At 51.9% G+C, this 20,740-nt stretch overlaps 10 protein-coding genes and 2 non-coding genes across 12 annotated transcripts; 4 read left to right on the top strand and 8 right to left on the bottom strand.

Moving 5' to 3' along the window:
• The first annotated feature begins 2,371 nt into the window (after positions 1 to 2,371).
• LY79DRAFT_557926 (uncharacterized protein) lies at positions 2,372 to 5,915 on the top strand. The gene is made up of 2 exons (XM_060558139.1): positions 2,372 to 3,008; positions 3,064 to 5,915. Exons 1-2 carry the CDS (start codon positions 2,628 to 2,630, stop codon positions 5,440 to 5,442), a joined length of 2,760 nt encoding a protein of 919 aa, XP_060412638.1. The 5' UTR covers positions 2,372 to 2,627; the 3' UTR covers positions 5,443 to 5,915.
• LY79DRAFT_650713 (uncharacterized protein) lies at positions 5,670 to 6,941 on the bottom strand (the record flags this gene model as incomplete). Its single annotated transcript, XM_060562542.1, has 3 exons — positions 6,548 to 6,941; positions 5,989 to 6,470; positions 5,670 to 5,749 (listed from the first exon to the last, which is right to left on the bottom strand). Exons 1-3 carry the CDS (start codon positions 6,661 to 6,663, stop codon positions 5,670 to 5,672), a joined length of 678 nt encoding a protein of 225 aa, XP_060412637.1. The 5' UTR covers positions 6,664 to 6,941.
• A 64-nt stretch (positions 6,942 to 7,005) lies between these two features.
• On the top strand, positions 7,006 to 7,501 carry LY79DRAFT_557921 (uncharacterized protein; the record flags this gene model as incomplete). The annotated part of the gene is made up of 2 exons (XM_060558138.1): positions 7,006 to 7,307; positions 7,360 to 7,501. A coding segment is annotated over one exon (289 nt), but the record flags the coding sequence as incomplete, so codon positions are not given.
• Positions 7,502 to 7,570: 69 nt separating this feature from the next.
• LY79DRAFT_670835 (glycoside hydrolase superfamily) lies at positions 7,571 to 7,869 on the bottom strand (the record flags this gene model as incomplete). The annotated part of the gene is made up of 2 exons (XM_060563830.1): positions 7,571 to 7,719; positions 7,788 to 7,869. 2 exons carry the CDS (start codon positions 7,867 to 7,869, stop codon positions 7,571 to 7,573), a joined length of 231 nt encoding a protein of 76 aa, XP_060412635.1.
• Positions 7,870 to 7,933: 64 nt separating this feature from the next.
• LY79DRAFT_580860 (uncharacterized protein) lies at positions 7,934 to 8,565 on the bottom strand (the record flags this gene model as incomplete). The annotated part of the gene is made up of 3 exons (XM_060560145.1): positions 7,934 to 8,113; positions 8,189 to 8,355; positions 8,469 to 8,565. The coding sequence occupies 3 exons, from the start codon at positions 8,563 to 8,565 to the stop codon at positions 7,934 to 7,936; spliced, it is 444 nt and encodes a 147-aa protein (XP_060412634.1).
• A 923-nt stretch (positions 8,566 to 9,488) lies between these two features.
• On the bottom strand, positions 9,489 to 10,107 carry LY79DRAFT_557920 (uncharacterized protein). The gene is made up of 2 exons (XM_060558137.1): positions 9,906 to 10,107; positions 9,489 to 9,834 (listed from the first exon to the last, which is right to left on the bottom strand). Exons 1-2 carry the CDS (start codon positions 10,096 to 10,098, stop codon positions 9,746 to 9,748), a joined length of 282 nt encoding a protein of 93 aa, XP_060412633.1. The 5' UTR covers positions 10,099 to 10,107; the 3' UTR covers positions 9,489 to 9,745.
• Positions 10,108 to 11,460: 1,353 nt separating this feature from the next.
• LY79DRAFT_634666 (CFEM domain-containing protein) lies at positions 11,461 to 13,574 on the top strand (the record flags this gene model as incomplete). Its single annotated transcript, XM_060562238.1, has 8 exons — positions 11,461 to 11,814; positions 11,869 to 12,004; positions 12,074 to 12,246; positions 12,318 to 12,354; positions 12,411 to 12,478; positions 12,544 to 12,926; positions 13,009 to 13,076; positions 13,141 to 13,574. The coding sequence occupies exons 1-8, from the start codon at positions 11,710 to 11,712 to the stop codon at positions 13,572 to 13,574; spliced, it is 1,404 nt and encodes a 467-aa protein (XP_060412632.1). The 5' UTR covers positions 11,461 to 11,709.
• A 1,376-nt stretch (positions 13,575 to 14,950) lies between these two features.
• On the top strand, positions 14,951 to 15,573 carry LY79DRAFT_261730 (uncharacterized protein). The gene has a single exon (XM_060551946.1). The coding sequence runs from the start codon at positions 15,067 to 15,069 to the stop codon at positions 15,412 to 15,414; it is 348 nt and encodes a 115-aa protein (XP_060412631.1). The 5' UTR covers positions 14,951 to 15,066; the 3' UTR covers positions 15,415 to 15,573.
• Positions 15,574 to 15,733: 160 nt separating this feature from the next.
• Positions 15,734 to 17,423, bottom strand: LY79DRAFT_591292 (fungal-specific transcription factor domain-containing protein; the record flags this gene model as incomplete). Its single annotated transcript, XM_060561263.1, has 2 exons — positions 15,734 to 16,079; positions 16,147 to 17,423. The coding sequence occupies 2 exons, from the start codon at positions 17,421 to 17,423 to the stop codon at positions 15,734 to 15,736; spliced, it is 1,623 nt and encodes a 540-aa protein (XP_060412630.1).
• A 742-nt stretch (positions 17,424 to 18,165) lies between these two features.
• LY79DRAFT_t172 lies at positions 18,166 to 18,247 on the bottom strand. The gene has a single exon. It is a non-coding gene; the product is annotated as a tRNA-Ser (tRNA).
• Positions 18,248 to 18,607: 360 nt separating this feature from the next.
• LY79DRAFT_580857 (uncharacterized protein) lies at positions 18,608 to 19,260 on the bottom strand (the record flags this gene model as incomplete). Its single annotated transcript, XM_060560144.1, has 2 exons — positions 18,608 to 18,706; positions 18,853 to 19,260. 2 exons carry the CDS (start codon positions 19,258 to 19,260, stop codon positions 18,608 to 18,610), a joined length of 507 nt encoding a protein of 168 aa, XP_060412629.1.
• A 1,049-nt stretch (positions 19,261 to 20,309) lies between these two features.
• On the bottom strand, positions 20,310 to 20,381 carry LY79DRAFT_t171. Its single transcript has one exon. It is a non-coding gene; the product is annotated as a tRNA-Met (tRNA).
• Between the last annotated feature and the right edge of the window lie 359 nt (positions 20,382 to 20,740).

Below are 20,740 nucleotides of genomic sequence, written 5' to 3'. Positions count from 1 at the left end.
TGAGAGAGGAAGGGTCTTACCCTGATTGATGGCAGGCGAGGCCTACAAGTATTCGGTTCTCGTGGGAGGGGGAACGCAGAACCCAAAAGACGGGTCCCCTGTTCGTCATTAACCTGACACCCAGGCGCAGGGTGCCGCTTGACGTTGCAATTGAGATTGAAGGATGGGAGGAATGAAGAGTCGTGATCGACACGCCGCTTTTCCGGGGCGCGGCTCATGCTGCATACCTACCTAGTAGGCCGAAACGGAAAGGGAGGGAGAAACATTGAACCTTTTGAACAGCCGGCGGCTCAAGAATGGGCATCATCATCATCACCGTTAGCCCGTGCACACGCAATCAGAAACCTTCTCTCTCTCTAGCTTCTCACCAAGGATTTTCTGTTGATGGCTGGAACGTCTCTAAGACGGGGTGCGGGGATCGCGCAAATCTGAGCACCGATCGGCCAGGCATAGCAGCAGGGCGGAAGAAAAACAGAAAAAGAAAAAGACAAATGACCCGAGCGTGTCAGCAGTGTATACTAACGGTCAGCCGGAACAGAGATACTGGACAACTGGATGTTGGAAGAGGGTGCAAAGAATGTGGGGGGCGAGCATGCTGGCGGCCTCGTATCCATCGGTTTATCGATTTATCGACCCCAATCCCATGGCTGTCTCTCTCTCAGCAGGTGTGCAAGCACAGGGTCCTCCTATTCAGTCGTCTCGTCTCTGCCAGCGCGCGCGTGGTGTGGTGTGGGTGAGAATGAATGGTTGGAGGTGGGTGCCGAGGAGCAACAATGCTGTGCCCCACTTGGTACGGTATGTCAAAAATAGCCACAGCCACAGCGAGCGGCGGGCTTGCCGATGCGCCTGCGAAGACGGTTGGTTTTCCTTTGGCACGAGGGAGCGCGGAGGGGGGCCCATGCTCCCTCAAGTCCCGAGCTAGGCTGGAGTGAGCTGCTTTCTCTTTGGATGGCAGCTTATGTGTATACCTCTGTGTGTGTTTTCCCCCGTCTTCTCTTTTTTCTTGGCCAGGTTGCCAGCCAGGCCCATCTCAACCCTTTGGGGGCTGTCTGTTGTCTTCTTTCCAGGTTTGTACCTACGTATTGTACACGTAGTTCCGTCCGCGAGACAAGAGGAACCGTCTCCGCCAAAACCGTTCTGGGCGGATGGAGTACGTACCGTACATGTGCCCACCGTACCTGTGAGCAAGCGCACCTTACAACGTACCTACATAATCAGCGTTCCTGCAGCTGTGGTAAGAGCAAGACAAACATGGAAAACATATATCCTTGTGGACGCATGGAGACTGCGTTTCATGTCACGATATGAACACTTAGGAATACAATACATCTTTGCAGCCAGCCAGAGTCATAAGCAGCCACATCCATGGCATGGCGAAGGGAGACTGCATGACCTGGCATGAGCCCCAGGTACGGATACAAAGCACTAGCTAGGTACGTACCGCCAGCTGGATCGGATGAGGTGGGGCTTCTCTTCTCGCGACCCCATTAGCGCAAAAATTGCAGGGACGTAAGGGGCGGGCGGGCCAGTCCCCTACGCTGTGTTCTCTTACGCATGCTCTTTTTGTATTTTTATTTTTTTTATATCGTTTTATCCTATTGTACCAGGCTCACAAGCTAGTAAGACTCTGTCCAGCACAATGGGTCAGAGTCAACCACACACACATACACACACACTCCTATAGCGATACACCGGATATCGGCGCATCCATAGGACTAGGATGGGCCTGGAGTGACATACGCAATTCTCTCTCTCGGCTCAACAAACTACTTCGCTACGTGCTCCCCCATCTGCCATCTGCACTCCATCCCTCCCTCTTTACCTCCTTCGCCCTCCCCCCTGCCGTCTCTTAACCTATTCATCCCGTACTCCCTACCGTACCTTACCTTTTTACCTTACCTTAACCTCGTTCTTCACACTCGCTTGAGAACACCATCCCTCGTTTCCCCGAGTCTCCCGCCTTGCAGTAACCCTCCCGACCATCTCTTCTCCCCCGACTCTCGTTGCGGCACCCGGCGTCATTCACTTGTCGTCCTGCACCCGTCTTTGTACTCCCGGCAACACTCGCACGAGCGGGCAAATCGAAACCGTCCTTTAATCTGCGGTACCGACGAATCCGCGTAATACCTCCGAGAAACCTCGCATCACCGCCGCCCTTGATACGTCACAGCCAAGCGACCAGCCGTTCCCCCCTTCCGAATTGCCGCCGCCTGATCCAATACCTCCTGCAAAGATAGCATCGCTAACGAGGATCTCCGGCGTCTGCTTGTTCGCCGGAACGCACCTGGAGAAACACTTCAACCCCTCGCGCCCCGAGGGGGCCCGTCAGCCAAAATGAGTGAAGATGCCGGCAAGCAGCTGTTGAACTTGATCAAGAATCCTTACAGTCAACAGGTGGGCAAAACCCTTCACCTCCCGGTTCGGCGTACCGCCATCATTTCTGGCTACTGACTGTCGAAAAATAGCTGCAGAAGAACTCCATCTGGGCTGCCTTCGCCACTTCTCTCGGCGTCACCGTCGGCATCGCCCTCACCTTCTCTCTGCTCCGGCCTTACAACCAGTCCGTATACGCGCCCAAGCTCAAACATGCCGACGAGAAACATGCTCCTCCGCCTATAGGGAAGAAGATGTGGTCCTGGATCCCGCCCCTATGGAATACAAACGAGGCTGACCTCGTCCATCATGCCGGCATGGACGCCACTATTTTCCTCCGCTTCATCCGCATGTGTCTCTACATGTTTTGCACCATCTCCGTCTTTTGTCTCGCTATTCTGATCCCCACCTATCTGGCTAACCGTACGGATGGGATTGACGAGACTTGGCTCGATGCGATTACACCCATAGCGGTCTGGGGCGAGGCCTACTGGGCCCAGGTTGCCGTCGCGTACATGATTACATTCACCGTCATGGGTTTCTTATGGTGGAACTACCGCAAGGTGATGCTACTCCGCCGCAGGTACTTCGAGAGCGAGGAGTATCAGAACAGCTTGCATGCGCGGACGTTGATGGTGAGTGGCGCTGGAACGCGCCCGCCTTTTCTCTAGTCGAGGCTAACAATGGCAGATGTACGACATTCCCAAGGACAAATGCTCGGATGAGGGCATTGCGAGAATCATCGACAAAGTCGTGCCCTCTTCTTCTTTCTCCCGTACTGCCATTGCCCGAAACGTAAAGGACCTACCCAAGTTGATCGAGCAGCACGACCACACGGTTCGCAAGCTGGAACAGGTCCTGGCCAAGTACATGAAGAAGCCCGACCAGCTTCCGGCAGCCCGTCCGATGTGCAAGCCCTCCAAGAAGGATCCGTCCTTCGCCACGTATCCCAAGGGTCAGAAGGTCGACGCCATCGAGTACCTTACGCAGCGGATCAAGGAGCTGGAAATCGAGATCAGGGAAGTCCGACTCAGCGTTGACAAGCGGAGCACCATGCCCTACGGCTTTGCCAGTTACTCTGATATCGCCGAGGCCCACAACATCGCCTACGCCAGCCGCAAGAAGCGCCCGCATGGCGCGGTAATCACCTTGGCCCCTCGCCCGAATGACATTATCTGGGACAATCTGCCTCTAAGCTCCTCGGTCCGTCGGTGGAGGCGTATTGTCAACAACCTCTGGATTGCAGTGCTCACTTTCGTGTGGGTTGCCCCCAACGCCATGATTGCCGTCTTTCTCATCAACTTGGACAACCTCGGCAACGTATGGCCGGCATTCCAACGAGAGCTTGCGAGGGACCCGAGCTGGTGGGCTATCGTCCAAGGTATCGCGTCGCCCGCCATCACGTCGCTCGTCTATCTCGTTCTTCCCATCATCTTCCGCCGGCTGTCTATGAAAGCCGGAGACCAGACCAAGACGGGTCGTGAGCGTCACGTTATGGCCAAGCTTTACGCCTTCTTCGTCTTCAACAACCTCATTGTGTTCTCACTCTTTAGCGCCGTCTGGTCATTTGTGTCCGCTGTTGTCTCGGAGACGAGTGACAAGAGCATTGATGCTTGGCACGCCATGATTGACCAGAATCTTGCGACGACAATCTTTACGGCCCTCTGCAAAGTCAGCCCTTTCTGGGTTACATGGCTTCTCCAGCGCAACCTTGGTGCTGCCATCGACCTCGCCCAGCTCTGGACGCTCGTCTACAGTTTCTTCGTACGCAAGTTCTCGAGCCCGACCCCCAGAGAGCTCATCGAGCTCACGGCGCCTCCTTCGTTCGACTACGCCATGTACTACAACTACTTCCTCTACTACGCGACCGTCGCCTTGGGCTTCTCTGGCATTCAGCCTTTGGTCCTCCCGGCCGCCACCTTGTACTACGCCATCGACTACTGGCTCAAGAAGTACTTGCTTCTCTACATTTTCGTCACCAAGACTGAGTCAGGAGGCATGTTTTGGCGCGTCCTCGTGAACCGCCTGCTCTTTGCCGTTTTCCTATCCAACTGCGTCTTCTTCCTCAGCGCCTGGGCTCGAGCCGACTGGGCGACTCACAGTCAGGCCTTGGCCATCGCCCCTCTGCCCTTTCTGTTGATCATCTTCAAGGTCGTCTGCTTGAGGGTTTTTGACGACAAGATTCATTACCTGTCGACGACCAACGTCGCCAAGCATCCCGAAGCCGGCATGCAGAAGGAAACACGCCTGCGCAGTGAGCGCCTGGCATCGCGTTTCGGCCACCCTGCGCTGTACAAGCCGCTCATCACGCCAATGGTGCACCAAAAGGCACAGCCGTATCTGCACATCGTCTACAAGGGTCGTCTTTCGGATGGAAGAGAGGCCAGCAGCGGCGATATGATGAGCGTTTCGGGCTACTCGGACACATACGCATTGGACCCCATGAGCTCTGGCAAGCCCGGCAAGTCGGCGAACGTGCCCGGATTCGAATTCGTCTCCGAGTCGAACCTCGACTTCGAGTTCTACAAGAACAGGGCAGAATTCGCGGACGAGCACGGCCAGGGTGACCTATTCGGCCAGGATCCCGACATTATGCGCCCTGGCACGCCCGGATCCATGTCTGACTACGGCTCCCGTCCCGGGACTCCTACCGGCGTTCAATTGCAGGGTGGCATGACGGGACAACGGCGCGACATTTCTGGTCAGTCAGGGTTCTCGGCCTACAAACCCAATCCGCCGGCCTACATGTCGCCCACTGCCAGCGGCCGGCAGTCCCCGACAAGATTGGGCTCACCGCAGGCCGGCTTCACTCAACAGGCGACCATGGGTGACCGGTCTCGTAGCCCTTTGTATAATATCAATAGCAACGGAAGCGACACGGCGCTTGTGCGCAACGCTGCGGGCATGCCCGTGAGCGCTCCCACACCGGGCCCCACTGTGGGTGCGCTGGGCGGCGGACCGAGGGGCTATAGTGGACTCCCTCAGGCCGACGCGGATTCGCTCGACCAGGACCCGTCGCAATACGACTACTTTCGCGGGTCGAGGCGGCGCCCCAATGACGGATGGTGAAACGAGATGGTGACGGGATGGCGGGCTTTTTCTTTTGTGAGCGATGATAGAGCGAAAGGGTCGACTCGCAGTCCGGGGATTTGGTGTCCATGTAAAATGCATGAAATTCGGCGTTGATTTGTTGAGCGAAAAGGGGGAGGGGGCCTCGAATTGTCCCGCGAGGAATGCGGGTGCGCCGAGGGTGTTTGTTGGACCCGTTGGAGCTTTCTGCCCCCTACCCCCTTGATTCACAAAGTGATAATGATCCAAGAGATGAGACGTAGACTGAATATTGCATGGGGGGGCCGGCAGCGCTCCCCACACGAATCTCCCGGCACGGCGCCGGTGAGAGTACATTATACATTTAATAAGTAAACCCTTTCCGACATGATCAAGCTTGCTTCGAGGTGTTTATGCCCATACGTTGTGTCCTCGGTGCGAGATGCGAGGAGCCGCTTCTCATGGCAGTCTATGCTGACTTACCTACTTAGTGGACATCAAGGCGAAAGGCGGCGGCGGGGGGGGGGGGGGGGGGGGGGGGCGTGTTGAAGGTCATCGGGAAAACACCTCTTGCAAACCGTGGCTTGACCTCGTCATCCCACCCGGCCTCTCCACTAAAGATATCTGAAAAACCCTCTTGTCCTGTCATAATGAAGTGAATAGTAGACCCAAGCGCAAAGAAGCCCGTCCTGAAGTTAGCTACGAATTCATCGTCTCGCGGACAGAAATATCGACACGGCTCGCCACTCCATCCGTCCAATATTATGTTACCGTCCTCAGAGAGATAGCGCCCTTGGAAATCGGCTAGCTCAAAATGCGCTTTTCGGTCAACCAAGACGTTTGTAGGCTGGATATCACAGTGGATCACCCTTTTCGAGCGTACATGTTCGACAGCCTCGCAGAGTTCTCGGCACCATGCCAACCTTTGCTGAAGAGACGGAGTGGGAATATCCGATGTGGTCAGGTAGTCAAAGATTGTCCCGTCGACTGCGCGCTCAAGGCATAGGCCAGTCTCTGTGAGCCCTTTGTGGCCGATAATTAATGTGAGGCTGTTGACCAACTATGGTGAGAATCTTACATTCAAGCTCAAGACGCGTCAAATCAGCCCCCCGGGTTCAGTGGATACTTGAGGACAGTCGAATCATCCACCTCTCCGATAAAGGCGCTGCTTCCACAGGCCAGGACGCATTGTACTCCCGGCGGGCAGTAAAAGCGGTACTCGACTATCTCTCGTTGTTCCATGGTGAAAAGCTGTATGTTGTTTCATCTGACTGATGACGCTCGAGATACTGATAGGGATCCAGGTTGATAAGTAACTGCCTGGGTGGTTTTTAGACTGTTGCGTAAGGATAGTTGAAAGTGGTGTGTAATAAAGTGGTTTGGTTGACTGTTGAGTGACGTGCCTCCATCCCATCGAGGAGAACTATCCTTTATGTACATAACCGCTTCCATTTTGCTTCGTTCATGTCACAGCAAAACCTTACATAAGGATGAGCCTCATGGCAGTTCTGAGATTGAACTCCACCAATAAAGAGATGACAAGACACGCTCGGGTAACCTTCTCGCATCTGCAACCTCCCTTTGCATGCATGAGCTGTATGCCTACTTTGTCAGTAAGCATGCGGTGATGCCCATGCATTCTAATGAAATCGAGACAAAAACCATACAATCAATGACCAAGGCCATAATTTCTAGTCACTGTAGCACTAGGGCTACGCATGATATTCGACATACAGGAAGTATCCAACCGCTTCGACAAGTGTGCCTCATTCACCGACAACCAAGCCTCCATCCAAGCGTTACAAAACCTCGAGTACCCGTCAAGATAATGCATCCTCTTTGGGGGGATACAAGCACTCGCAGAGGCCCATAGCTGAGGATGGGAGGTGCAGTGTCCCTAGATCCCGGCGCGTATCAGTGTACTAAGCAACGAAATAGCTGATCAAGTAGCCAAGGAAGCCGCCGGCTTCAGCCCCAACGCGGATTCTCACGCGAAACTCTGCTGTGCTCCAAGGCGCGTCGCGCAAGGTTGAAAATCGTGGTTGGGTGTTGCTTTGGTTTGTAGAGCTAAGTATGGGCCGACGAATTTCGAAGCGGCCTCCCACACGCCGCGAATGCCATACATAATGTTGAACTGGTCGACGTACGGCTACATTACTGCAATGTCAAAATACCGAAGATACCAGTAGGACGCCGGAAGAGTGATTGAATATCCGTATTTTGTGCCAAACGCCTGCTTCATGTCCTGGCAGAGAAGGACGAAGTTGGCAGTGTCGTCTGCGCCGCCACCTCTGTCTTCTGCATTTTTATAGATGTGTCAGTCACCAAACTCACGAAAGAAGCGGCCAATTAGGAGGTGAGCTTACCAGCCCCCGGGTATTCCCAGTCATAGTCCATGCCAATGAAACCCCAGGTGTCCATGAATTTGACCAGGCCATCGATGGACATTTTCCTGCTGGCAGCGTTTGGAGCCCTGGTGCTGAATACGTACCTTTGACTCAGAGTAGAGGTATCACTGGCGTTGCGATTCAAGAATCTCATTCTCTAACGCCTCCAACTCCTCCGGGTCCGATTCTGATCTGGGAAACATCTTGCGTATAGCAGCCAGACGATCGGGTGCCGCAGCTTGACGAAATTCCTCCCTGGGAAAAGCTTGCGGCCACCCGTGCTTTCTGTACAAATCTCTCATGACCTGCAACACGTTAGGAGATCGACGAGATTGCGCAATGACTGACGGCCGCCGTTAGTAGCCGCTGGAGCAGCTAACCTGTGCGTCCTCGCTGTGATAGTAGGCAACACAGGCTCCGTGATTTCCGGCTTCTGGCATAGGGACGAGCTCCAGTGACAACAAGTCGTCAGTGTTTTTGTTGAAGAACTCGGGGAATGTGACAGCTTTCGCATGAAGCCACCACTTGGTTTCTGCCTCGGGAGGCTCTTGTTCATCAAACAGCATGTAAGAACTCCCATGTGGGTAGATGCGTCCCGGATAGGTGAGGAAACGCTTCAGTAAGAAAACCAGAAGTAGAGCGACAAGCTATGCATCTGACCTTGTTCTGCGTCGATGACCCACCTTGAGACGAGCTCGTTTTGGTCGTAGGTGAATTCCTCGGGTGAGTTTCCGACGGCTCCATTGCAACCTGTCATCGAGGACGGCTGTTGAGACGAAGACCTGGGATATGATGACGGCGAGTGGTTGGCTGGTAACTTGGTTGGTTAGTTCATATGAAAAGGAAAGAAAGCCTTCCAAGGAATAGGGGATTATCCCAGTTACTTTTATTAATCCTGTGGAAAACGTTCCGCTAATCAGTATCCTGGATCCTGTACGGAGTACAGATCCCTGGTTCACCTTGCTCACCCCGCTCGCCGGGATCCGCTCACATACGTTCGTTCTCCTTTTGTCTACCTGACATCCCTCAGCTCACGTCCACGATATTCGGCGAACTCTGCTCTTCCTCAGGTCTACCTCTCGGCGTCTCGCCACGCTTCAAGTGAAATATTGCGGCCACAGGTCAACCGCAGCCCCTGGCCTCCAGTTTCCCTTCTTTTCAAGGTAGAACCTGTACCTATGTGTTTATTATCTTCCTACACGTAAACACTTTACTCCCCTAGATCAACTCTACTGAACTCTCATCTTCATTTAACATACCTTCTAAAAATGTCGTAGTGGGGTGCATACAATATAATGCGTTAATTACTGCCTGTAATTAATAGCGTCGTTTTTGTAACAGTTTTAAGCCTAGTTATCTACAGCTATTGTACCTTAGTAGTATAAGTACAGCTTTAGCGTCTAAGCGTTATAGAGCCTACTGGTTTAAATCCTGCGCAGGCTATAGACAGGTTATAACAAACTCCTACTAGATAAGTTAGATAGCAACTATAGAAGGGTTATAATAAGTATCTGCCCTAGGGAGTGTAACCTAGGGGGGCTGAGGGCTTCCCTGTTAACCTAGTAATTATATAAGCAGTCAGACCACACAGATAGGATCTCTTCGATCTGGGGGGGGTTGTAATGGGGTGAATACAATATAAGGCGTTAATTACTGCCCGCAATTAACGGCGTCGTTTTTGTGACAGAAAACCAAAAGGAAAAAACATAAGAAACAATAACCTTGTTGTTCCATTAATAAAATTACAAGATGCCACAGTAGATCCGTTTCTCGCAATGTTTCCCCTCAGATACTTGGCCTAGGTGTACCAAAGTACGATTATCTGTGCACACTATTAGTTGCCAGAGCTGAACTGCAACATGACAAGCGAAGTATGGTCACACAAAAGCATCTGCATATGTCCGCCCAATCATTACGCGCCAGTAGTGCATATGCGCTTAAGCAAAAACTACGTGCGAAGCCCTGAGCCTATACTTGCCATCTCGTTGATAAACAGCGGCATCTGCTACATTCATCGGCTGCAACTCTACTTGCATGATGGGCAAATAATGTCAGCAGAGCGGTCACCAGCAAGACGTTTGTGCAAGGAAGACAGACCACTTCGCTTTATTGACCACGATGGGGAAGTTGTGCTTGCATCCGGCCTCGCGCTTGAGGATAGCGGTGACTTCCAATGAGAGTCGTGCCTGTCTCTTGTGTCACAAACAATGGACAGCTTGTTTTGCGGGGCACAGGGCAGATGAACGAGATGATTTAGTTGTAAAGTCGCTATATAGGTGGGACACGGCATAGGAAAACGGCATACCTATCTATCTGTATATGTGAGGTTGCCTGATAGCGGGTGTCGGTACGGCATAGCCACAGCGACTAGACCTCTGCACAGCCGGAATTACCCTATTCCCTATCTAACTACCTAAATCCTTACCCTAACCTTCCGAAACCTACTAAACTACTAACCCTGCAAGGCTACGCGATGAACAATAGGCGATAGATTCTAAAAGCGGCACTAGGACCTACCTAGTGATATACTCGAAAACCACTAACTTGAAGCTGTACTTAAACATGGCAAAGAAAAATCGGAACACCTCAGCTGCGGTGTCGCCGCAGCAGATGGCATTCCCGGCAATCTTCTTGACACTGGACCTGAATTGTCGTTGGATTGTGCGCTTCATTTTGCTTTTTGTTTAATAATGACTGGATGTACAGTCTTTACTTGAGCTCCAGCTGCAGTTCCTACTTCAAAGGCGGGCGGCAGTTCACAATTCTTTATTTAGGTTGAGCGCAAAAATCTGGGACATCTATTACGATGTATGGTCGAGCAACGCAAGATGACATGGAAGAGCAGTCTTCCCGAGCCAGATTCAAACTGACTCCTCACAGGGTTAGGGGCACTTCAAGGCATCTGGGCCTTTGCCACTAGACCATGTAGGGAGACCTCTTCGTTGTTGAGTGGCTCATGTTTCGCCATGCTTCACTAGGTCCGATCTCCTGTCCAATGTGCTACAGCTGCCATCCTGACGAGCCCAGGGAACAGGCGGGGGTGCCGTACGCTCGAGCAGCATCCGTGCGGAATCGGCTCCGCTCAAGGGGAGGTCCGAGCGGACACCGGCTCCTCGCCGATGGTAGTGCTTCACCATCTCTGCTGCACAGTACATCCTAGCTCACCACGCGAGCAGTCAGTCGTGTGTGTGGGTTTACCGCAATGTCCCTGGGGCGAGGAGGCACGTTGCACATATAAACTACATGCCAGGTATATTTTGACATGTCAAGTTGCTGCAGGTATTAGCGCGGCGCACAGACATCGCATATCCCATGACGGACATCGTAGCCGCATTTGGAGGGTATTCCCTCGAGTCCGAACCGGTCTAGCTCGTGCGCTGACAGGGCTAGATGATGTCCGCGAGAGTGTATCGATAAATGGCCGGTCCTAAACACCTAGTGATGCTCGCGGATGTACCTCGGTTGAATAAGGAGAGAGCGCAGCAAGGTGTTTGGGGTGCTCTCCATCCTCGTTCGACAAAGTCCTTCACCGTCTTCAAGACGTCCGAGGGGGAGGGGTTCCACTGAGCTATTGACGACTCCACTGGCCAATGCGGGTTATCGAACTCTTCAACGGCGCTGGGAAGGTCATTCATTCATCTCTCCCCTGGCGCGCCGATCTCCCACAAGTCCGGAGGTGTGCTACGGGTCCTGAGAGGGTCGTAGGATTCGTGACCCGAGTCAAGAAAGCCCGCTCATCTTATATCCATTCGGGGACCCCCTTCCTTTTCGCTCGGCCAAAGGCCAAGAGCAGAGATCGATAAGATGAACAGGCGTTCCTTTCTGAACCTATGTTGATGTTTGCTTTTCTACCCGTTTCCTGCAATCTTATGTCGAAAGTCGGTGGAACACAATCGTCAACATGGTTGCCGTCCGACTCTTCGCGGTGCTTGCTAGCTTGTTCATGCTGGGAAGCATCGTGAGTGCGTTGGATCCGACGATGCCCATGGGCTTTCCGCCCTGCGAAGTGAGTGGCCCTCCCCAGCAATACCTTCGTCACAGCACTTGCTCATGCGGTCAGATCGAATGCGTCCTTCAAGAACTCCATAACACCCATTGTCCCATCACAGACCAGGCCTGCCTGTGCAACGATAAGGCCTTCTCGGGCCACGTTCAAAGCTGCGTTATTGCGAACTGCACCGTCATTGATATGCTGGGTGAGGGAAGCCGGACCTGGCGGTGTCGGAACCGGGAATCGAAGCTGACTGGCCGTGCCTTTTGAACAGCTGCCAAAAATCATACGGATGCTATGTGCGGCGTGCCCGTAGCTCAACGCAAAAACCCCATAGGGTGCATCCAGGTAGCCCTTTTTATGTTCACCACCCTCGTGATCATTACGCGGATCGCCCATAAGTGTATGAAGATTTCGCCTTGGGGTTGGGACGATACAACTGTCATGGTTGCATATGTATTACTCACCCTCCCTGACTCTCTTATCATCTTCTCGAATCATCATTGACTCTCTTTCAGGTTGCTTTCACTGTTTTTACGCCCATCGCCTATATTGGTAAGCTGTTGCGAACTAACGTCTGAATCCATCACTGGCCTAACGTACATCTGTAGCTGATATTGCCGGGTCTGGAAGAGATGTGTGGTACCTTTCCCCTGACGAAATTACTGAAGGACTCAAAGTAAGAATCGAACTCATTCGAACCACTCTAGTCGTCTTCAATGTAAGCTGACCCGAAACCAAAAGACATTCTTCGTCTTGACCTTCTTGTACATACTGGGTCTAGCCTTCGTCAAGGCGTCCATCCTATTCCTGTACCTCCGCATCTTCCCCGATCAACGGTTTCGTAGGGTCTTGTGGCTTACCCAAGCTTTCAACCTCCTGCTATACCTTTCCTTCCTTGCCGCCTCGCTCGCCTCCTGCCAGCCCCTGCACTATGTCTGGGACGGATGGACGGGCAAGACGGAGGGCCGTTGCTACAACTCGAACCCCCCCGCCTTGGCCCACGGCGCGCTGAACTTCATCCTGGACATTTGGATGCTGTTTCTTCCGGCATCGCAGATCTACAAACTGAACATTCCACGCAAGCAGAAGCTCGACGTCATGGTCATGTTTAGCGTGGGCATATTGTGAGTGAAAGAGAGAGTGAGAGTTCTCTGAAGCCGATGATGCTTCGGGAACAGAGAACCTTTGCTGATTGAGGATAATAAGTCTTACCGCAGCAAGCGGCTATCGCATCAAAGTGATTCGGCCGTTTGGAGCCTCTTTTGACCCTGAAGGTCAGATAACGTCCACACTGAGGCATGCCTCTCTACTTTCTGTTCCGAGTGCTAATGTTGCCAGTAGTCGCGTTCCAAACTGCCATCTGGTCCGCCATAGAGCTCGCCGTGGGGATCTTCGTGGCATGCCTCCCGAACATACGCCAGTTCTGGGTAGCAGTGCTGCCGAAGATCCTTCAGGCCACGGGCATCTCGTCGCGGACACACGAGGCCGCCAGGGACTCGACGGCCTCGGGGCAACCCCCGCGAACGACACCAGAGAGCCGCGCGCGGCGGTCTGGCGCGGTCGATAACGACGCGTCGTCGACGTCGGACTTGGTGGGCGTGGACATTCACAGGACGAAATCCAGTCAGTCCGACTCGATCGGTGCCACGGCGGCGCCGGGGGACGGGGTCAAGTCGACGATAGCGGCCCACATCTGGCGGCTCGAGATGCAGCTAAAGTCAGAGTCTAAGGACCCGCATGAAGAGTTCGACCTTCGGGAAACTAAAAAATGAGAAAGATGTAAGGAAAGTCGCCAAAGAAAAAGTATTGGGCGCAGCAGTGGAGAGAGCAGAGAGAGGAGTCATTTCTTTTAGGAAACCTATAGATAGATACCCGTTTACATGACTTATGAGTATGAAGTCTAGCATATGAGACGCATAGCGCTCTGGCGGGACTTTGGCTGATTGCCCGCCAAATATATTTTCAAGCAGAAAAGTACGACGCACGTAAGAGTTATCAAAGTTGACAATCAGCCACTATCGTGCTCTTACAAAGTTTTGTGAATACACGCAAGATGCGTACATTTACTACCTAGTGTGTAAATACGTAGTATTTCTGGCCAGTCATAATTCCCTTTAAAGCCATAAGGCAATGCAACCCCGTGCCTGTTGAAACTGTAACAGGAGATCGCATCGCGATTATTGTTGGCTGCTCAGTCCCGGTTGTTATCAGGCATGTGTTGAACGGAAAAGTCGTGGCTTTTTATCGGCGAATGTTATATAGAGGGATTGATGGAAGGGGAGTATCTGGACGTTATTGTCGAGAAACATCTTTCCCAGAGAAATTCAGACTTATATGAAGGAATGCATCTTAGACTTAGGGAGACTACAACACTGATATTAATCAACTTTTCCGAGAACATACACAACAGACTATGGATAAGAAGCCAGGATAGCAAGCAAGCTGAAATCAAATGCCTACGAATCTCGGATCCCAACAATGACCTACACAGATGGCTGTCTTCTCCCTCTTTCCTCTTCCAGGCAACAGATCGAATAGCCGATGTTGTAATGCTTGATATGGCTGTCTTTCTTCTCATATGAACCTTTCTTATATCCGTTCGCTCTTGCGCTAGAGATAAGCTTAAGTATGAGCTGTGGTCAAGCACTTGTTTCGTGGGTGCTGTCATCTTGTCTTCGTTTACACTCTCCAACCCTAAGGTCTAGTAAATTAAATATTTTTCTTCTTTCCAAGCTGTTGACACTGGTAGAAATGATCACAATAACGCATTTGCCTGGCCCATCCCACACTAGTTCCAAGCTCATATCGGATTTCATTTGAAGATTCAAAGCAGCCAATTGAGGTCGAGCAGTTGGAAGAGGTGAGTTCTCTTAAATTATGTAGTATAATACCAGCAGGGAGGGGAAAGGGATCGACTCGATCTTGACAGAAGCTGGGAAATAGTCGCTTCCGGTATAGTCGGGGAATGTGTACGTAGATAGAAGGGTGTCCGCTCCTTCCCATTTAATCTCTTGAGAGATCTCTCGTCTAATATTTTTCTTCTATCGACCCTCTCACTCAAATTCTTTGCAGGCTGCCTCACCTTGGCCCTCTTCCTTTCTACAGCCTGACCTCTCGCAGCCCTACGAGATTCGTACAATGGAAGACAAAGGGTTCTATCAAGCCAAAAGGCAAAAAACAACATCTGACAAGCAGTCACGGTAAGCACAAGGCGATTCCTGATCTCAATCGATTGCGCTCACAATTTCCCACAGATCCTCTCCCATGGCAGACATCTTTCTCAGCAACGCCATTGTGTCCGTCCAAGAAGACTGGCTTTGCGACAACTCAGAGTTCTTCAGAGTGTGCCTCCGTGGAGGCTGGAAGGAAACTACTACAAAGGCTGTCCACCTTGAACATGTCGACGGCGAGACCTTCCTACTCCTTGTAGAGGTTATGGAGCTTATGCTGAGTTCGCCCAATATCAACATTCGCCACCACTTTGAGAAAGCGTCCGATTGCGTTATCTCCTTCCTCCCAGACTCCCAGCCGCTCACAGCGTTCGCCCGCCTTGTGCGCCTTGCAGACTTCCTGCTGATGACTAACCTCTACTTCTTCCTGCGACGCGTATAGGAGACGCTCTGGCGCCGGTTACACATGAGACCAAACGTGGTCGATGATGCGCGCATAGCGATTCTCGAGTGTGGTGACGACGACGTCCTCGCGCGGATTAAAAACAACTGTATCATGGTCGCTTCCCGGAAAAGATGAGGAAGGTCTTTGTCGACACGATGGATCTCTTTTGGATTCTTGCTGGATCAGACAAAGAATACAAGATGAAGGGGCTGTAGCTGAAAGGAATGAGCAAATACAGGGCAAACGGATCAAAGCTGGCTAGCGACGGAACGATGAAAGACGTGACTGGTGGACCAATACTGAGAATAGAAGAAGGTTATATGACTTTCCCACAGCCCTCCATTTCCCAGCGCGTGCCATCCACCAAGCCCCAGCGACCGGCATCGAGAGGATCCTCATCGCCGAAATACAGTCCTGGGTGGTTAATGAAGTCATCCGGGAAGCACGACGAAACGGTTTGTCGCGCCTTCTCGTTCAGCTCCGTGCAAGCTTCATGAATCCGCTTCAGTCTGTCGTCGTCAGTGACCTTGATGAGGCGCTCAAGAAGGAGCAGCGCCGAATCGACATTGCTCTGGTCGGTATGGCGGAACGGGTTGTCCGGGCACGCGAGGTTGTTGACCGTGATGAACATGACGCTCGTGAGATAACCACACGATACCAACCTAGAAAGCGAGACAGTTAGTTGCACAAACACGTCCCAGCTGAGGTGTTCAGAAATCGAAGCCGTACCATGTGAGAGCAGAGTCATTCTCCGGCGTCGCCGCATAGAGTTGCATGCACGTCCGCGACTGCGCGACCAGCTTGTCCCAGCAGCTCGGCAGTCGAGCAGCCAAGTCTGACCGCACGGAGGGAGCCTGCCTCTTGGTGCAGTTGAGAATCTCCCGCATCCATTCCATGTGGTGCGAGTCCGTGTGGTGTGTCGTCGCGACGAGCTGGAGGTGGGTGTAGTGCATCAGCGAGATGCACCGGAGACGTTGCCTGGGCACCGTTCCCTCCACGAGGTGCGGCTGGAAGTCCGTCGGTATCGCCTCCAGCCAGCCATCCAGCATAGCCCGGATGCGGAGCGTATTCCGCCTCCGTTCGTGCTCGGGCAGTCGAAGCGCCTGTGCGGACCTGAGCATGGCGTGGAGCCGACCCTCGATGTAGGCCAGCTGGACGCGGCTGCGGAAGAAGTTGAATACCTGGCCCGAGAAGCCGCATATCAGGCCTGCTCCGTCCGGAGGGTCGGGGACCGGGAGGTCCACGTCAATGTCCGCGTCCTGGTGGATCGGTGGCTGCGATGTCCTCATCGCCAAGTCGCGGTCGAGGATGAAGGCGAGCCAGAACACCCGGGTCCGCTGGAGGGCTTCGGCCGGTGCGAGGTTTCGATTTCCGGCCTTCGTATGCAGCTTGAGGGTCTGGACCAGCCTCATAGCCGTCGCGATAATGACCGAGGCTGGGCGCTGGTCTGCCGAGCCGTGAAACACCAGGACCAGCCCCAAGATGATCTGCAGGGCAAGAAGGCTTGGTTCGTTGAACGCCAGCTGGTTCAAGACCGACTGGACATTGCAGACGTACCGCCGCATGTTCTGGGTCTCCTCGAGGCTGGAAGCGTAGGTGTGCCGGCGCGCCAGCGCGAGGACAACATTGACGGCCGCCCATGCGTCCGGTGTGCGACACGCTGGGTGCGCGTACCAGTCGCGGAGTAGCTTCATGAAGGCCTCCCTGTCGAAAAGAGGAAGGACTTGGTTCGAGTTTCGGAAGTAGTCTTCTATCGTCGGGAGGATGTGGGGGAGAGACGGCAGGGTCTTAGCGTCGTCCTCCCGAGGAACGCTGTGGCCCGTCAAGGATTCAGGGAAGTCGTCGACTGATGATCTCACATGGTGAGTCCATATTTGATCTTCATTGGAGATTCGAGCCTGCGAACCAGCCTGGATGGACAGAATAGCCGGGTCCTGAGTGATCTGGGGTAGTGGCTCCCCGTGGTCGTTCTGCGCTTCCAGCTGCGCCACTCGGGCCTCCAGCATCTCGATCTTCTGAAGACTGGAAATCATATATTACCAACTATGCTATCCGCCTTTACGTGACATACAAAGAAATAAGCATCCACTCACTGGCTTGGTTGAACGGTGGCCGCCCTCGTAGGGCAGGTGTAAGTGCATTCCGAGTTGTACAGCTTGCAGCCCGAGCAGAGGGGCTGTTTCCTGTCGCATTTGATTTTCTTGTGGTAGCAAAGATCACAGGCCTAAATGAAACCCGGTGAGCCGTTGAAGATCACTCCATGCTTAAGCATCTGCAAAACGCGAAAGGGGCGTCTACCTTCCTCTGCCTGGCCTTTTTGGGCTTCGTCGCTTCCATAGTTGCAATGAGTTTTGAGGACTCAATATTGGCTAATCGATGGACTGCTCTGCAGACTTAGAGTCGGCCAGCTTTACAGATTCCCACAGATTGGCGTCTAAGACTATCAACTCAATGAGACCGACCAAGTGGTAGAGAAGGAACACAATTACGTTCCGAAGCTAGCAGGAGGACGTAAACGGAGAGGCCTGCTTGCTTATTAATCCGCTGACACCTACCTAACTAACCCAAGTGAGAAGTACTCAAGATCAACCCTAACCCTTTGCAGGCAAAAGGCAATTACATAATCGTCCAAGATGTGAAGAGTTGTTATTTGCCCCCACATCGGTGGACCAGAAATCAAAGGTACTGATGCCGCAGCCTATGTTGCGATAGATAACGATCGGGCTTGATGTGGAGAAAAAACAAAAACGACGTTGGCCTGATTCGAACAGACGCTCCCGAAGGAACAAGATTTCTAGTCTTGCGCATTAGACCACTCTGCCACAACGCCAACCAATCAACTAGACATGTCTGACGTGGGGAAGTGACGAGTCTATAATCTATAGCCAGTACCACTGAAAGCCGGTTAGATTATTCCTAGGGTTCAGCACTGCTGAAAAAATAGTTAAATAGCTTTTGGGTTGTGGTTTTATCGCCCTAGCATCAGCACCGCTCGTTACAGCCCTGTGTAGGGACTAAATAGTCTTGAGGCTTGTGGGGCCTCTATATCAAGATGTCAAACCCAGCCAAGTCATAGGATGTCACGTTCAACACTTAGACAATAACCTTCGGTATTTCTAATAGAACCGTAATCAACTACAAGAAATTAAATTTCCAATGAAAACGCCCCCAGCTCACAGGCCGATAGAAGTTACTCGTACAGAGACAAGGTATGTCTAAACGGAAACCGCGTCACTGCGCCAGTCTGCAGGTCAAGCAGACCGTCGTATTGCAACTTGAGCAATAAAAGCTAGATGCAAACAAATGGCAGCGGGGACAGGCGGGAGAAACGAAAGCTTCCATTTCTGGCCACCAGCCTTGCCAGGGATGGTGGGCCTTGGGACAGAGACGCTTCTGTGGATGCGAATCTGCATAACTTTCCCTGGGCCGACGAACCGTCTTGTCCAAAGACTTTGACTGCAGGTCGATGGCATCAAATCTGGCCACGGCATCTGTGGCGCATGAAGTCTTTGACCGCGCTTGCGGGCTGCGGTCTTTCTCGTACTCTTCTGTGGCATCTGAAACTTCCTCTTGCCCATCGTTCCGAGGCGTACCACCCACGAAGACCGTCGATCGCCGCGCCCTGCGCTCCTTCATCTTCCCCATGAACTTCCGCGAGTAGCTCGTGAGCTTGTTACGAAGCGGGTTGTCTCCTCCTACTACCGTCGTGGCTTCTACCCTTTGCCACTCGGTCCACTTCTGGTAACGAAACCATGCAGCTCTGATATTTGCATAATCGTTGTCGTATTTTGCGCGCTCTGGTGGCTGGCATAGAACCTCGTACGCTGTCAGCGCTTGTGTCATGCTGTCAGTCATAGCACTCTCACGGTGGACTTTCTGGGATATTTCCGTTCCATCTGTACGCCACTTTTTCTCCGGGATTCCAAAGGTTTTCTGGATTTCTTCGAGTGTTGCCGTTTGATCAATGCCAAGGTCTCGGTAGTAGTCCGGAGTTGAAGGATGTTGCATAGTGTGTAAAAGGGGTGACTTCGAGTCTTCGATTGAGAACTCAACAGCCGAAATCGTCGTTACTTTGCCGTAGCCTCTACAAAAAGAGAAAGAAGGAAAGAGGTTGTCGTAATTTTGAATGCTGCCACTGTTCACCTTACCTAACAGTGGCTATCTGTATCGTAGTTGCGTTTCAATTATATCAGGTCACCGTCCTTCGCGAAGTTGTTGCGGTATCTCTGGTTCTGAATGCCGTGAGAATGATTGTTCTGTAAGTTGTCGAAGAACGGAAGAACAGGAAATAAGTATAGTTATTACATGTTTGTCAACTGCATAATGCACAATGAGGTTGGAAGAACATTGCTCTTTGTGGCCCCTTCCACTTGCATCTTTCTAAGAGCTTGTAGCAATGAAAGAACGTCCATATCGGTTTGTGTGTTCGTCTATAGGCAAACGGAAACCGCAAGAACAACCCATTACTGGTTCTATTATTGGTTCATCAACGACATAGATTGCAGGCTTTCTAGTTCAATGGAGCTTCTGATTGAACAATGGGATTGTACAAACAAGACGAAACGTTGTGTCTAAGCTTTTAAACCACAAAATTATCATTAACCAATAGTCAGTCACTTTATAAAGACTGTGTCCGGTTTGAGTAGGTGTTCTGCCAACTATCACAGAGTTATTGTTGTGACTGTCTACCCATTAGCTTTTTTCAACAACAATTCCGAGTTGCGCACATGAGACTGTCAGCGCCATTTTTGGACACTTGAAAATTGGTTGGTCAATGGACATTGTATCAATACAAAAAATTGCAAAATTTTCAAAGTGGGCCACGTTATGTTGGAAGCTATTTTGCAATCCGAAAAATAGAACAAACGACTAAATCAAATGTCAATGCATGATAGCACAACCTGGTTTCGATCCAGGGACCTCTGGGTTATGAGCCCAGCGCTCTACCCCTGAGCTATTGTGCTTGATCCAATTGTTGAAAATCGTTGATTCCAATCTTTTCATACAGGATAAGGTGGAGTCGAGTGTGTGGCTCCCTCGTGGGTCACAGCTTTGATTGCGCGGACCCATTGTCAAGCTTGTCTTATTAAATGAGCTTTCTCCTCTAGCTATCCTTGTGAACAATAGTCTATCTGAATTATTACTACCATCGAAGACCCATTCAACACAGCATGTCCAAAAGTCCATGTCCTACATACTTATGTAGGAGAGACGGGGGTGGATCATGACTTCGCTGTCCACTACTATACTATACAGCTTAAGCTTCGCAGAAAGTGCTTATTCTATTGCTAAGAAATTAGGAAAATCAATGTTATTCGTAGAG

This window comes from Colletotrichum navitas, assembly GCF_030913465.1.
Source record: "Colletotrichum navitas strain CBS 125086 chromosome Unknown LY79scaffold_42, whole genome shotgun sequence".
Taxonomy (NCBI): domain Eukaryota; kingdom Fungi; phylum Ascomycota; class Sordariomycetes; order Glomerellales; family Glomerellaceae; genus Colletotrichum; species Colletotrichum navitas.
This window is presented reverse-complemented; position numbering and strand designations above follow the sequence as displayed.